The sequence below is a fragment of the Typha angustifolia genome, chromosome 4 (genome assembly GCF_048772165.1).
Source record: "Typha angustifolia cultivar Huaian chromosome 4, ASM4877216v1, whole genome shotgun sequence".
In the NCBI taxonomy this organism is placed as follows: domain Eukaryota; kingdom Viridiplantae; phylum Streptophyta; class Magnoliopsida; order Poales; family Typhaceae; genus Typha; species Typha angustifolia.
This window is the reverse complement of record NC_133242.1, coordinates 9351001-9365837: the sequence shown is the minus strand read 5'-3', so window position 1 is coordinate 9365837 and position 14837 is coordinate 9351001. Positions and strand designations below refer to the sequence as shown.

The window sequence follows — 14837 nt, the reverse complement described above, 5'->3', positions numbered from 1 at the left end:
ATTCAATGTTATATCACCGAAACTTAAGAAGAAAATTGAACATTTTATTAAGGAAAAAAAGAATTTTAATACAGAAGAAATTGAGAGCATGAGATGAGCTTTTACAAAACTGATGAAGAGACTGAAATAATGCTCTATTAGGCCTCTAGTTGCTCTGCTTTTCTACTAATGTCAGGTCCAAAAGTTGGAAGTGGTCATGGCCACGGTCACCAAAATGCTCAAGACTATGGGAAGCATGTGGAGGGCACTTTCCCTTCCTTTTCGCAATCGAAGTATGGTGGATCCCTCAGCCATGCTGCTCTGAGTGCCATTCTTGCCAGCCAATGTGACATTGCTCGCCTGCTTGCTGCATAGTAACAGTTAAAATAAAGGTTCATCACTTTAGAGTTACCAACATTTTCCAGCAAAACATCTTGCTTCATATGAGCACGAAAAATAAGGTGAGTAATCAGCTGAGACATTATAGTGGCTCCGAATGTTGCAATCAAAGTACTACAAGATGATGATGATCTATATACATTTCTAATAGTGGCATTTTATTCCATGAATATACATAATTGGCACTTTTAAGGTATGAGATTGTTAAATGTTATACATCCATTAACTTAGAACCATTACATCTACCCGATGACATTTTGCTGAAACAACCTCACACAAGTACGAGAGCAGTACATTTATATAATAAACGTGTAAATCTGGGAAATGTTTTAAGACGTACCTGTTGATTGTGTCTCAAGATTGTAAATACCTAATCTTAATGGGAAGAGAAATAAAATACTTTCGAGATGCATTCGATTGCTATGGAAGTGTTAAAGCTTTTTCAAAAGATTTAATATCAAATTTGTAGTCTAGCTTTCATATATATGCATCATACATATATCATAGCATTACTGATAAATCTTTGGTAAGAGATTTGACTTTTCTAGCTATAGATTTTCCTGGATATATGAAAAATCCTTATCCCAAGGTGAACAAAGTTGTATCTTCTGGAAAAGATCTAACAATTTTTCAGGTAGCGAGGAGAATCTGTCACAAGAAAAATATTAAAATGGCCAAATCAATATGATGTTTCAGAGTGGATAGAGTGTGGAGGTGAGGTATATACCTTCCCGGGAAGATGCAGGACCCATGACCTGCAACACAAACCCAAGACATTTCTCAGCATCAAATCCTCTAATATGAAGTATTGATTGAATTTAAACAGGAGCAACAAAAGAGAAAAATAAAAACAAAAGCCAAAATATGAAGATTAACTTGTGCAATTGAGTCATTCACCTTGTATTAAGATATTTAGGATATTAATAAATAAATGTTTATCATTCAGTCAGCTCTTAAAACACAAGTACTTTTGGAGATAATCAGACATCAAGTTGTAGTCTTAAATGGAAAGTATTTCTATGCTTAATTGACATCCTATCTCTTAGAACAAAAGATGCAATTCGTAAGAGAAGAGCAATCTAACAATAGAATCACTAAAGCAGAGGCAGCAATATCCTTTTCAGCAAAGGTTATAAAGAAAAAGACTACACTTTCTTTATGTTGTTCAAGGAAAAAAATTGTACTCCAAACTTGGTACACTAGTATGTGGATATATAAGGTTTCAGAGTTAAAATAGGAAAATTACTTGTAATTTTATCTTAATCTTTTGTCGCAAAGTATAATAATAAAAATGCATACACTCTTGAAGCTATAGTGACGTAGACATTAGGGATTTGATAGAAATGGGGAAAAGATAGGAAAAGACTGAAAACTCTGCAGAAGCAGCGGTATATTCGTTCATTGTCATGGCATCTCTAAGCTGCATAAGGCCACTGGATTTTGCAAGATATCTTGTTGAGCAAACAAACTAATCACAATGCTGCAGTTACAGCATGACTATTAAAACAGAAGAAAAAACCAAATGAAAACATCTGATTGTCTCAAAAGGGAACGTGCTACATAATACCAGAACTTTCTTGAAACAGAAAAAAAAAGGGTTATAAAAAGGAACCAATTTTAATATTTAGTTTAATTCCTAACTGGGGATGAGAGACTCAAAAATATTAAGGTTTCTTTCACACAAAATACCAGCAGTCTGGTACACATCCAGAACGAAAAAACATCAGACAATGAGGACACTGTGGTTTCATTATTTCCGCTCTTTTTTTCACTAACTACAGTATTATAAGAATACATTAGCAAGATAGCATCAGAATGCTCTACAAGTTAATTTTATTACTATGAATACTAAAATGGACATAAGAGATTTAGCAACTCGTGCAGTAATTGTGAACCAAATACGACCCGATACATCTGATAGTGTATAGATTGACTAACAAGGAGAACAATTCTATGAGGAAAAAAGATCTACTAATGAGCATTTCATCAACAAATAGGGACAACAACCAATTAGCAGTCTATCCAGCTAACTATAGCATTTAACCTACCAAAGACACCAAAATGTTCAAAGATGATGTTTAAACTAATATATCAGCTACCAACCCATGTTATATAAATCATTTAATGGAAGAAATTGCAAATCAACTTACCTAACCTTCAAATTGATCCTTCACCCAAATTATATGTTCCTCTACGATGACTGCCTCAAACTTCCATTAGAAGGCCTGAATTCTTTATAGACAGACTTTTTAGACTCTTTAGTGGCCATTTCCAATGGATTTTCACATGTTCCATACATCAATGAAAGCTAAGTCACAACCTATACATTATTCAAGATCTGGAAATAAACCACCATCACAGTAATGGGAAAGAACAACAATATTCTTTTCTACGACAGCTAAGGAGAATGATGTCACAGACAAAGAAGTTTGCCCATTTCAAACACCATAGTTAATGGATGATGCCCATAGTATTCTTCTATTTATGATATTCAACAAGATCATCTTGCACCAAATACAATACTTAATTACCTTATTGGATTTGTTTGGTCCCTTTGTGATGTTAGGTATGCAGTTGCTCTTACACTTCTCCCTAGTCATTCTATCCTCCAATGTTAAACCCACTAACAAGTAATCAATCAATATCTACCAATTCTCTCTTTCTTATGCAACTTTGAGACATAAGATAGAGACCCTCAAAAGGCCAATACCCCCAGGATTCTCCACAAGGAAAAAAATTCAAATTTGAACCAATGCCTCTATCCACGACTCTTGTCCTTCAGATCTGGGCAGAGTAAAGAACAAAATTTACAGCCAGATCCAGCTCAGTCTCCTATCTTCTGTCCCTCTGCTAGCCAAAAATTTCAAATCTCAGGCATATATCACCCTAAAGAAGAATTATTATTCGAAGACCCCACACCCAGATAAAAACAAGAGCTGTCCCAGTCGGCCATTACTCAATCTACCAAGATAGCAACCATACTCCTAACATAGTATTCGAAATAATGTGGCATCAATAACAAAATTAACAATTGGACAAATGCAGCAGAAACAAAAGACTTACTTGGGTCGGTGGTGGTGATCATGGCCACTCCCTGGAAGTAGCAAGACCCTGCACCCCTCCCTTCCATCTGGTAGTAGTTATTGAATGCGTAAGACGCGTGGCTCCGCACCTCATTCGGCTCATAGCAGCTCTCTCCTGGCTGTATCTCCGAGCAATTGGCGCGCCCCGGTCCGCATGCCCAATCAAGCGCAGCCTGCAGTGCCTTCAAATCCGCACCGTCCGCCGCCACGCAGTAAGTCCGGTTGGTCGTGTCATTCGCTAAGAACCCTCCGGTGCCCGCCACATGTAATAAGTACGCTGGCGTCCCGTTCCCATAAAACAACCCCCAATTCGCCTCCGACACCGGCCCCGGCCGCAGGTCCTCGTTGAAAAGCTCGTAGATAAACACACTGGAGGTGACCTCCGGGTGGAGCGGCGTGCCGAACTTATCAAGGATATGCTTGATCAGATTGGAATTGTAGCTGTCGGCATTGTCCTTGGTCGCGTACGGCTCCGTGCTGTTGTCGCCGTACGATGGCCAGCCGGTCTCGGTGACAAGCACCGGGACGTCGGTGATGTTGAGGTTGCGCATCGAGAAGTGCGCGGCGTCGATCATGGCGTCGAGGACATTGGTGTAGTGGAGCAGAGTGTTGGGGTCGACCATTTCGAGAGAAGGGGGGAGGGGTTTGAAAAGGGCGTTGTCGAGGGGGATGACGCCGTTGGATTGCATGAAGGAGTAGTAGGGATAAAGGTTGAGCATTAACGCCGACGAGGTGTTGGACAGAAAGCGCAAGAGAGGGAGGACGAAATTTGCGACCATGCTCTGGTTGAAAAATGCCTGGGAAGGCGGAAACGGGTCGCGGATGATGGAAAAGGGGAGCGGGGTGGAGAGCTTAATGCCGGAGGAGAGGTTCGACGAGGCGAGAGCGGACGAGAGTGAGGAGAGCGCGGGGAGGAGGAGGGGAAGAGACGACGGAGTCGACGTGAAGACCTCATCCCCGACGGCAACGGCGGAGATGAGGGTGGACGGTAGGTGGGGCAGGAGGCGGCGGGAGACCCACGTAGCAGCGGTGGACTGGGAGGAGCCAAGGGCGAGGAGCTCGTTGTTGGGTACTCCGACGACGACTCGGATGCCGGTGCCGGAGAGCGCGGAGAGGAGGGCGGAGTCGGCGTCGTAGAGGCGGACGTGGGTGATTCGTTGGGATCGAAGGAACGCGACGAGGTCGGACGGGGATAAGAGACCGGATAAGTCGGTGCCGATGTTGACGCCCACGAACGGAGCGTTATCCGCTGTAGAGAGAGAAAGAGAGACAGATAAATAGGAAGGGGGATAAATAGATAGATAGATAGATAATAGCCCGGGGGAGGGAATTATTCCTTACCGGATAGTGAAGGAGAAGGGAATAGGAGGAGAAGGAGGAATAAGCAGAGGAAGAGGAGGGAGAGAGATAAGCAGGAGGTGGGATAGTCTCTGCCTCCCATGGAGTTGAGATCTCACACTCTCTCTCCTCTTTCTCTTCTCATCTCATCATGCTCTTAGTTGGCAATGTACTACGGAAAGCAAATATTTTCCAGGAACGTGAGTTAGATTCTGGAATTTACTCTTTTACTGTTACTCATGCTGTGATACTTGACACATGTTATAAATTAATAACGAGAGAGAGAGAGAGAGTTTAATAAAGCTAAGAGGATGTGGGAGCGTTGGAGGTGTCAGAGGGATGTAGACAATAAAAGAGGAGGTTTTGTTTGGTGGGAAGAATGGACAAGGGAACCTGGGAGGAGTGTTGGGCTTCTTTTGTTGGCATGCAATGCAAGTATGCAACTATGCAAGCTCTTTCTTTCAACTGGTGGATTGGTCACGAGCTGCCCCACTGTGTTGTAGTATTATTAAGTAAAGGGGAAAATATAATTTAGAGGATTTAATCAAAAACATTGTGTGTTTTAATTTTTTTTCATTATATTTTATACGATTTATTAATCTTTAAAAATATCCTAAGTTAAACTTAACCTACATGGAATGGAGAATATTTTGTTATCCCTCGTTTTGTACTTGGCTGGGGAAGAGTGGAGGGATAAGTTATGAGAGAGTATTTTGATCATTTTCACTTATGGTTAAGTTAAATAATATATATATATATGGTTACTTCCTATTAAGAAATATCGATAAGATAAGGTGTAAACAATAATAAAAGAGGAATGCAAGGTGTTTTTGTGTTATGAACTAGATATAGGCTGATCTGACGTAAAAAAATTGTGTGCTTTTTATGGATGGTAGAATCGTGATCTACTGGCTTTAGTTTCATGTGAATTCGAAGGAGTGAAAAGTTAAAATTAAAGCAGTAAGGAAATGTTGAATATAGATAAATTAGTAATTTTTCGACGTTGCAGTGATTGTCGGAGGATGGCAGAGGGCTAAGGGTGGTGGTGGACGACCGTAAAGTATGGTGGCTCATAATAAAGGATAGTAGTGATAGGGTTTGAAGGTTTTGAATGGACATAGGATTACGATCTACTCTTACGAAGATAAGAACAATAAAAAATAAACACAAGATAATAAAAACAATTAAACTCAATATCGTTTATATTTATAAGAGTAGAATCGGGGATCAAGTTCAATTCCCTATATTTGACTTACATCCACTTATTTGAAAATTTAAAAAGAAAAAAAAAAACTAACTAACTCATTTTGATTAATTTTCTTATATTTTATCCAGGCTTAAATTCCCTCCACCCTCTTTATATTTTTTATTTATATCATATTATCCTGTTTTGATATAGATTAGAGTACAACCCTTACTTTTTCCAATATATTTAACCAAATTAAAAATTAAATTTGAATATCCTCGTAAACAAAGTTGTAGAGGATTAGAAAGACAATCTATATTTTTTTATATAATTTTTAAAAAAAATCAAATTAGTCCACTTAACTAATAATTATTATATTGACGATTTAAATTAATTATAAAATATAATGTCCTTAATACACTATTAGTCCATCTCATTCTCTCACTCACTTCTATTATATAATAAATCCCTTATAGGTTAAGTTTTGCCTGTTTTTAACACAATACGGTAGGATGCTAAATTTTACAATAATTTTACTTATAATACATAGAAAATTATAATTGTACATCACAAACTTAAAAATAAAAAAAATAAAAAAAAGATCTCAAATTCTCTGGATCCAATTTTTTTTTCTTTTTTATTATTTATGAGCCCGAAGTTTAGATATGGGTTAGACAAATGGTCAACCATCCCTAGATACAAAGGCACTTTGCTCCCACCGAGCTTTTAGCTGTCTAGTCTAGGCTCCAAACCATATGCGTCACCGAACAATTGCTTCGAACTAAACGCCGTCGAGACTTGCTCCAAACCGTTGCGTTGCCAAGCTGTTATTCCAAGCTAACCGCACTGCCGAACCATCAACCGAATCGAGCCAAGCCATCAAACTGCTAACCACCAAATAATTTCTCCACATTATTATTTAGGGTTGGAGTTGAACTCATGGCTACTTTGGTCATGAGCAAGATATACTATAGATCCGAGTTCCGTTGGATGCGTTTGGTAATATATAAAGAATTTAATGAAATTTAGTAAAATATGTAACGCTATCGCCGACAATTCTCGGTTGCTTGGCATGTTGTTGCACGTGACTACTAGCCAAACATTAATAAAGGTATTGGATTTTTATGTAATTGCCCCTAAAATCTTTCAAAATACCATAATTGCGGTTACAATTTTCAAAATATCATAATTACATTCAAATTATTGTCCTCTTTTTAATTAACTTTAGCTAATCATAGTTAAGACACAATTTAGATTAAAAAATAGTTAAAAGTTATTTAATATTATACTACAGCTAAATATATCTCATTTAATATGAGATAAAAAATTGTTGATAAATATTTTCTTTTTTCTTAAAATGAGATAAAAATGCCCCTAAATAAATAACCTCTTCTTCAGCAATTTTTAGGCCAAGTTCATGAAGGACAAATGGTTGTGAAAGTAAATGGCATGATTTTTATTTTTATTTTTATTTTAATTCGAAGAAGCTTTTGGCTAATTATATAGGATGAAGTTGTTTGCAAGTATCTCCTTAACAGTTCAATGTATGACAGCCCATGGAAACAAAATTAGTAAAATAGAGGAGAAAATATATAGCAATTACTACTAAAATATTTTATATAAGTGTATTATATTATGAGAAATTAGAGAAAACCAAGAAGAAAGTTTTGTAGGTACAAAAAATTAAATAAAAATAAAGTGATCTCTTTTTCTGGTCTTATTTTTATGGTTGTTCCCGATCATTGTTGTAAGGGGTGTCAAAATAATCGAGCAGCTCAAGCATGAGCCTTAAATTTAGGTTTGATTTGAATTTCAAATTGAACCCGAGTCGAAGTAGTTTCTTTTTGGGTAGACCTATCTCCTCCTCATCCACCTCCTGGACTCATTATTATAGTTGTTTTGGTCGTTGTTGACTTGTTGGGCCCATATATCAAATTTACTAGCTTTCATCTATTACAAACTCTAGACTGTAAGACACATAAACATTGTTAGTCTGACTTAGAAATATAGAACTAGTCTGCCAATATGAGGGATCCTCCATATCCTTTTCTGTGTTCTTAACCTCCTCAACTGCCCCTGACAGTCGTAGAAGATCCAACAAGAGAATGTACCAATTAGCCTTCCTGAAAAGTTTTAATTCAAATGCTACTCATATTGTCCTATCTTTTGATTGTTAAACAGTTCTACACCTTTGATCAGTGTTTGATACATTGCTTCTTCTTTCTTTCATTTATCTTCACCTGATAGGATCTTCTGTAAATAATGTGTCTTAACCACATAAAATAATCTAGATTATGCAATTAATTGCACTAATTATAACATTTTTACCAAGTTACTAATTGAACAGAGGCACTTAAGTCCCACCGAGCTTTTAGTTGTCTAGTCTAGGCTTCAAGCCGTATGCGTCGCCAAACATTTGCTTCGAACCAAATGCCGCCGAGATCTGTTCTAAGCCATTGTATTGTTAAACTGTTCTTCCAAGCTAACTGCACTGTCGAACCATCAACTGAATTGAGCCGAGTCACCAAACCAGTAACCACCAAACAATTTTTCTATAATATTGTTTAGGGTTAGAGTTGAATTCATGACCTCATGAGCAAGATACCTGCTAACTCTACTAGAGTTGGTTGGTCAAGCTACTAATTGATGGAGTCAAACTTATTAATAACTTTAACAGATTCTTTCATCACCAATGGCCTAGCCTAATTTAATTAAGACGTACCTAATTTCATAGTCTTATCTAGGGTCGACTTAATAACTTCATGTCTCTTGTACTTTTCTTGTAATTATTTTTGGGACTTACTTTAGAACTTGATGCTACCTTTATATGCACTTTAATGAAAATTTATTCGTAATTTTGGTTCTGTGAAGCACAACTAGATAATCACCCAAATTAAGTTAACTTATTAGTCTAATTATCTATGACATGAGTGTATGTGTTCGCATAGTGTATGAATGTCTTTGGTTAGATCATAGATGCATAAGTATTGTAGTATGTAGGTTTTGGGTAACGTCCAGATTTGCATTGGCATTAATAGGCTTCAGAGCTCAGAGGGTGGAGAAGTAGGGATCTCAGGGCACTAGTAGAGGCACTGTTATCTGTAGTTTTTAAGAACCCTCGACGGACAGTCGTCGATCACTATGGGCAATAAAAATTAACTTGATCTGATAACTAGACATGATAACTTGACTTTTAGATGAGTTTGAGTTTAATCTAATTAGATTTAGATCGTAAATGAGTCAATCCGTATAACCCTATTGATAATCGAGTTGTGTTCATATTTATTATCTTAACTCTTTAATCCGTTTATAATCTGATCCACCAACACGTTTATGACAAAATAAAATGTTTATAATATGATAACTCAATTATGACTCGAATAACCTATTTATTACCCGAATAATATTTTTATGACACGAGAAAATTTATTTATAATCTAAATAAATTTATTTATAACCTAAATAACTTACAGAAATTCATAGTTTGTGTTACCGTATAATCCAATTTATGGCCTATATAACTCATTCAATAAATAAGTCATGTTTAGAAATCCTTACTCATTTGATAATCGGGCCATGTTCATATTTGCATTACCATGACCCGACCCAAACCCGATTAACCCGCAACCCATAGATCCCTAATCATCACACTTGTTCAGCATGAGATAGGCCCACTTTTCTAGCTTGGTTCTGGAGATCAAAAGCTAGGCAAACTAAGGCATGAGGCCCCGAGGTCAGGAATCCCCACCAAACCCACCAGTCTCTAGCAAGAACAAAACCTTATTCCAACCAACAAGGTGCATATTCTTGGCCACAATAGAAAGAGGCAGAGTGGGCATAGATATGGATTTAATTAGGGTAACTTGACCCACAATTGAGAGGGTAGAGCATTTTCAATCAGCCATAGAGCATTTTCAATCAGCCAATTTGGTCCAGGCAACATTAATGATAATGTCAAACGACTTAACTTTCCACTTAAAGAAGGGTTTGAATAGCATAAATCCCTATAAACTTAGGAGATTTTTTTTTTTTTTAGGATAAGAAAAGTTTGAAGTATTATTTTCCTTAGAAAGCACACTTTTCCTAATAATAATAATAATAATAATAATAATAATAATAATAATAATAATAATAATAATAATGATAATAATAATAATCCACTCTTACTCATTATTTTTCTACACATTCTCTCTCCCTCTCTTCTCCTTCTTTATCACCGGTTCACCACCCTTCTCTTTCTCCACTATCCGCACTAATATTTATCATAAACTTATTTTGTATTGTCGCTAAATACTATTATTTATATAAATATATATTTTTGCATCGATTTACACATATCCCATCACGAAAATTAAAGTAGTTGTAACACATTATATAATCATCATAATTAAAATCTTTTACGTGTCAATCCAACAAAAAGTGATATTAAAAATCTATCTTTTATGTCTCTTTTGGTAACAATATCATATGGCTTATGTCATATCCGACATTGCATGTTGCACTATAAAAAATAATGTCTAACATATTATTGTTTATCGAAGTGTGCCCTATGGGTTTACAAGTAAGTGCTTGGGATCCTTAAAATAGGAGTATCTAATTTTAGTTCTAAAGTAGTAAAGGATAAATATTGATAAGATCAAGCGCAAGCACAAGCAAGCCTAATGTGAAAAGCATGGGATGGGATGAACTGCTGGATTGATTTCAAAATCATGGCTGAATTGCAACTTATGCAAAGAGCAGACTAATAATGATAAGAAGAGGAGGAAAATGAATGATAAAAAAAGGATAATAAAATAATTAAAAGAACTAAAGGAATAATGAGACATTAGAGGAACAAATGAAAGGCAAGAGCTTTGAGTCACTACTTTGCTAGGGTTAGGTGAACCCTACGATTTGTCTTTACTCCGTCTGTCACTCTTATAGATGAAATTGACTCATCGACTTCACCAAAGCCTACCCTCCTCAACCCCTTAACCCTAAGAGGAGAGGGTGTTGGATACTAAACTAAGTAGCAAGCCGAGAGATCTAACTACTGCAAAGGAGCTAAATGATACTCCGAAAGTTGTTAAGGTGGATCCAAAGAGTGGAAGGGTTAAATGTGAGATTATCCAAGTTGTTCAACAAGGAGGAGTACCACCAAGAACTTGGGTTTAGGTGGCTATGGGGAATAATCCGATGAACCTCAAGTTTAGGCCATGTCCTCCACACACTATACTGATGAGAATCGAATCAGATTGGATCGTATCATGATGACATTGGGCTCGATGGATTAAGCCTATTTATCTTTTAATTGATTCATATTTATGTAAGCCCTTAAGATAAGTCTAGTTAAGTTATAAAAGTTACTAAGACAAATTCAATTAAGTTAGGTACGTCATTAAAGCAAGTTTAATTAAATCATATAAGCCTATAAGGTAAGTCCTAATTTGAATCATATAAGTTTTTAAGGCTAAGGTCGAGTATAACTTATTATACCCGACTTCTATATATAGGGGTTAAGTTTCTTAGTTTATTAATCTAAGCATTCAAGTATCCAAGCATTGAGAATTAATTGAGTTTAGTTATTTTTTTATTATCGTATTTACCATTTTTATTATAGCTATTAGATTGTTTTTATCTTTATAGGAGTATATCATAACCACAGAACTCTTCCAAGCACCCAAAACCTAGCCACCACCTTTCTACAGCAGCACCCTACTATATGGTTGTCCACCACCACCTTTGGCCGTCCACCACCTTCTGATGATCGCCACAACATCAGACATTTACTATTCTAACATTGCTCTACTTTTTTAATTATATCTTTTTATCTAGACATCCGATTGATGTAAAACTAGATCCATTAGAACCCTATCTTATGAGGATATACTACTTAAATTTTTATAATTTTTTACTTCCGAATAGTTTTAGATCTGGTTCGTAATATTGGTATTAGAGCTGACCCTCCGACTTTTATCCACTTTTCTAAAGATATCTTCTAATCTAACTATTCAATCTATACAAAATTAGATTCATTAGAAAGATCTTTTCTAGGACTACAACTTACCAAATTCATATCGATCCAATGATAGGATATACAGAAAACTGTCTTTAAAGTTCCGTATAAATTTCTGTCCATAAACTTATTCGAATCGGCTCAAGCCAGTTCGTATCAGATACCAAGACACATCTTGGAAATGATAAGCAAGGAAGATGAGGATGACTCAGTTGAGACCGATCTTGAGTTGCTTGTGAAAAGTTGGAGGAATGGAAGTTTGGACTTCATGGTAAGTTCCTTAATATTGAAATTCTTTGAAGAATTTTAGCCAAATTTGGCTAGTTTTTGGACCTTTTTCGAGTCTCCAACTTGATAGATAATTTTTACCTCTTTCGGCTAGCGTCGGAGGAAGACATGATAAGGGTATTAACTAAAGGCCCATGTACTATTAGAGGACAAGTTTTAAATCTTATCCCGTGGAAGCCTGATTTGCAACTACTAATGAAAGCAATGTTACTTTGGAGGCTCAACATGAAGCCATGGTAGCTAGGGCTTCGCAGGTGTTTGCAACTATGCAATTTGCTTTCTCAAACTCAGGTCTGGGTTAGGACTTGGGGGAGGAGAAAGAAATTAAAACTGCTAAAATATCAAAAGATGCATGTCGATATCGAAAAATGATGAAGTTTCAGATGGCATTCGAGGCTTCGAGTGGTTTACTTAAATGAAAGAAGGGCTTAGGTGCAAAATCTAGGTTGTTAGGTAAGAAATTGCGTTGGGCAACTGAAAGGCCATCCTGTAGGCCAAAGGGGAATTCTTTGCCAATTCCTTAATTATGTGTATCAATTTCTAGAATTGTAAGGGTGCTCTTAAAAGAGCAACCTTGAATTATTGTTTTGATTTTATTAGAGATCATAGGATTTCTATATTTTCCTTTCAAAGACGTGTATTTCTACTACTAAGGCTAATCTAGTGCCTCATAGGTTGGGTAGACGTTGGGCCACTATGTTGTCTCTAGTAGGGTCTTTCAGTTGGTCTTATTATACTGTGGAATACCTTGAAAATGATAATTACTATGATTAGGAGCATGAATCAAGCTATTCACAATATTGTTACCTTAAGGGAATCTCAGGCCTCATGGCTTGTTTCAAGTATTTATGCTAGCCCTATGCATTTTATTAGATTTTCTCTTTGAGAGGAGCTTTCCCACTGTGCATCCATGAACATTCCATGGGTGTGTGGTGGAGATCTCAATGTGATTCTTAATCCGGAGGACAAGAAAGGGGGCAAGCCTTTTGCTAAGGATCATGGTAATAAATGCTTTGCTAATTTCATTTCCTAATCTAACCTTGTTAATCTAGGTTTTCTTGGGCCTCCATTTACTTGGTCTAATAACCGTGAGCATGAGGGTAGAGTTTGTTGTAGGATTGATCGAGTCCTTGTAAATCCTAATTGGTTGCACATTTTTCCAAATATGAAGTTAAACACATTGTAAAAACTGCTTCAGACCATGCTCCCTTACTATTAATTCCTCGTCCTAGGGTTCATAAAGGGGCCGAAGCCTTTTAGATTTGAACATTTTTTGTTGGATTATCCTGCTGTGGAGAATTTAGTCAAGGATGCTTTTAGCAATATGGATACCTCTAAAGAATTCATGTCCAGATTACGCGAGGTTCAAAGAAAGGTTAAGATGTGGAACCAAAGAGACCTAGGTAGATTAGAAAATACCCTTGAAGAGGTTAAGAGGAATATAGCTGATCTTGAGGCTGTGGATTCCTTGAGGTCCACTGCCCCCACTTGTCATTTGGAATTAAGATCCTTGTATAACAAGCATGAACCATTGATAAAACAATTGGAAACTCAATGGAAAGTTAAATCCTGGAATAACTAGGTAATGCTGGAGACAGAAATACCAAGTATTTTCACACTACCACTTTGATTAGAAAAAAGGCAAAATCAAATTAAATCTTTGCTTTTAGATGATAATATGCATACTAAGAATATGCATGCTATTCAAAATGCTTTTATTACATTTTATGAAATCTTTGGAAACATGTGGATGTTAGTGATGTAGGTACAAACTGGCTTTAATTACCCTATATTTTTGCCTTGTGTAATGATGAGTTGACCGCGGCTTTTACTGATAAGGAAATCAGAGATACACTGTAGAGTATGCCTTTAGCAAGTACTAGGACTATATGGGGTCGGAGATGTGTAGAGCTTTACGATCATTTCAGATTTGCTGGTAGCCTCCCAACAATATGGAACCATACTTACATTACTTTGGATTATAGAGCTATATGTAATGTGGCTTATATGTTTCTTGCTAAATTGCTTGCTAATAGTATAAAACCTATGTTGTCGCAGCTCATGTCTCCTGAGCAATTTGTCTTTATGGTAGGGAGACATATTGGAGATAACATCTTACTTGCTCAAGAGATAACCCATTCTCTTGAAGCAAACAAGAATGATCTTGAAAAAGCTTACAGTAGAGTTGCCAATATTTCTATCTTAGATTGGATGGGTTTCCTTCAATTTGGATTTCTTGGAAATGTGATTGCATCTCTTCTTTGTCTCGTTCCTTTATTATTAATGGCTCAACTTCTAAATGGATCAAGGGTAAGTCTGGTATTAGGGAGGGGGAGTCTTCGTCGCTTTATCTGTTCATTTTGATTTTGCAAATTTTATCTAATCTTCTTAATGATAGAATTCTGCAGAGTAAGTTAGATGGTTTTAATGTCGATAAAGATCTTAAAATCTATCATCTTATGTATGCCGTTGATATTATTGTTGTCACTAACGCTACTAAGGAAAATTATGAGTGCATTAATGAGGTGTTTGAGATATATAATAGCCTTACTAATTAGAAGATAAATAG

General features: G+C 36.5%; 1 protein-coding gene across 2 annotated transcripts; it reads right to left on the bottom strand.

Annotated features, from left to right (window-relative positions):
• Positions 1 to 30: 30 nt before the first annotated feature.
• On the bottom strand, positions 31 to 5031 carry LOC140758968 (glucan endo-1,3-beta-glucosidase 1-like). 2 transcript variants are annotated; one of them, XM_073095394.1, is made up of 4 exons: positions 4803 to 5025; positions 3442 to 4710; positions 1106 to 1133; positions 31 to 346 (listed from the first exon to the last, which is right to left on the bottom strand). In XM_073095394.1, exons 1-4 carry the CDS (start codon positions 4900 to 4902, stop codon positions 172 to 174), a joined length of 1572 nt encoding a protein of 523 aa, XP_072951495.1. In that variant the 5' UTR covers positions 4903 to 5025; the 3' UTR covers positions 31 to 171. The 2 variants fall into 2 exon arrangements, with proteins under 2 accessions (XP_072951495.1, XP_072951498.1); XM_073095397.1 differs by lacking the exon at positions 31 to 346 and adding an exon at positions 404 to 1026 and having other exon boundaries at positions 4803 to 5031.
• Positions 5032 to 14837: the final 9806 nt, after the last annotated feature.

Bases quoted from the DNA above. Each gene is read 5' to 3' on its own strand.
- LOC140758968 (XM_073095394.1), bottom strand. From the start codon at position 4,902: ATGGGAGGCAGAGACTATCCCACCTCCTGCTTATCTCTCTCCCTCCTC. The intron at 4,711-4,802 runs GTAAGGAATAAT...CTCTCTCTACAG, and splicing joins CCCTTCTCCTTCACTATCCG to CGGATAACGCTCCGTTCGTG. The intron at 1,134-3,441 runs GTAAGTCTTTTG...TTTGTGTTGCAG, and splicing joins GATCACCACCACCGACCCAA to GTCATGGGTCCTGCATCTTC.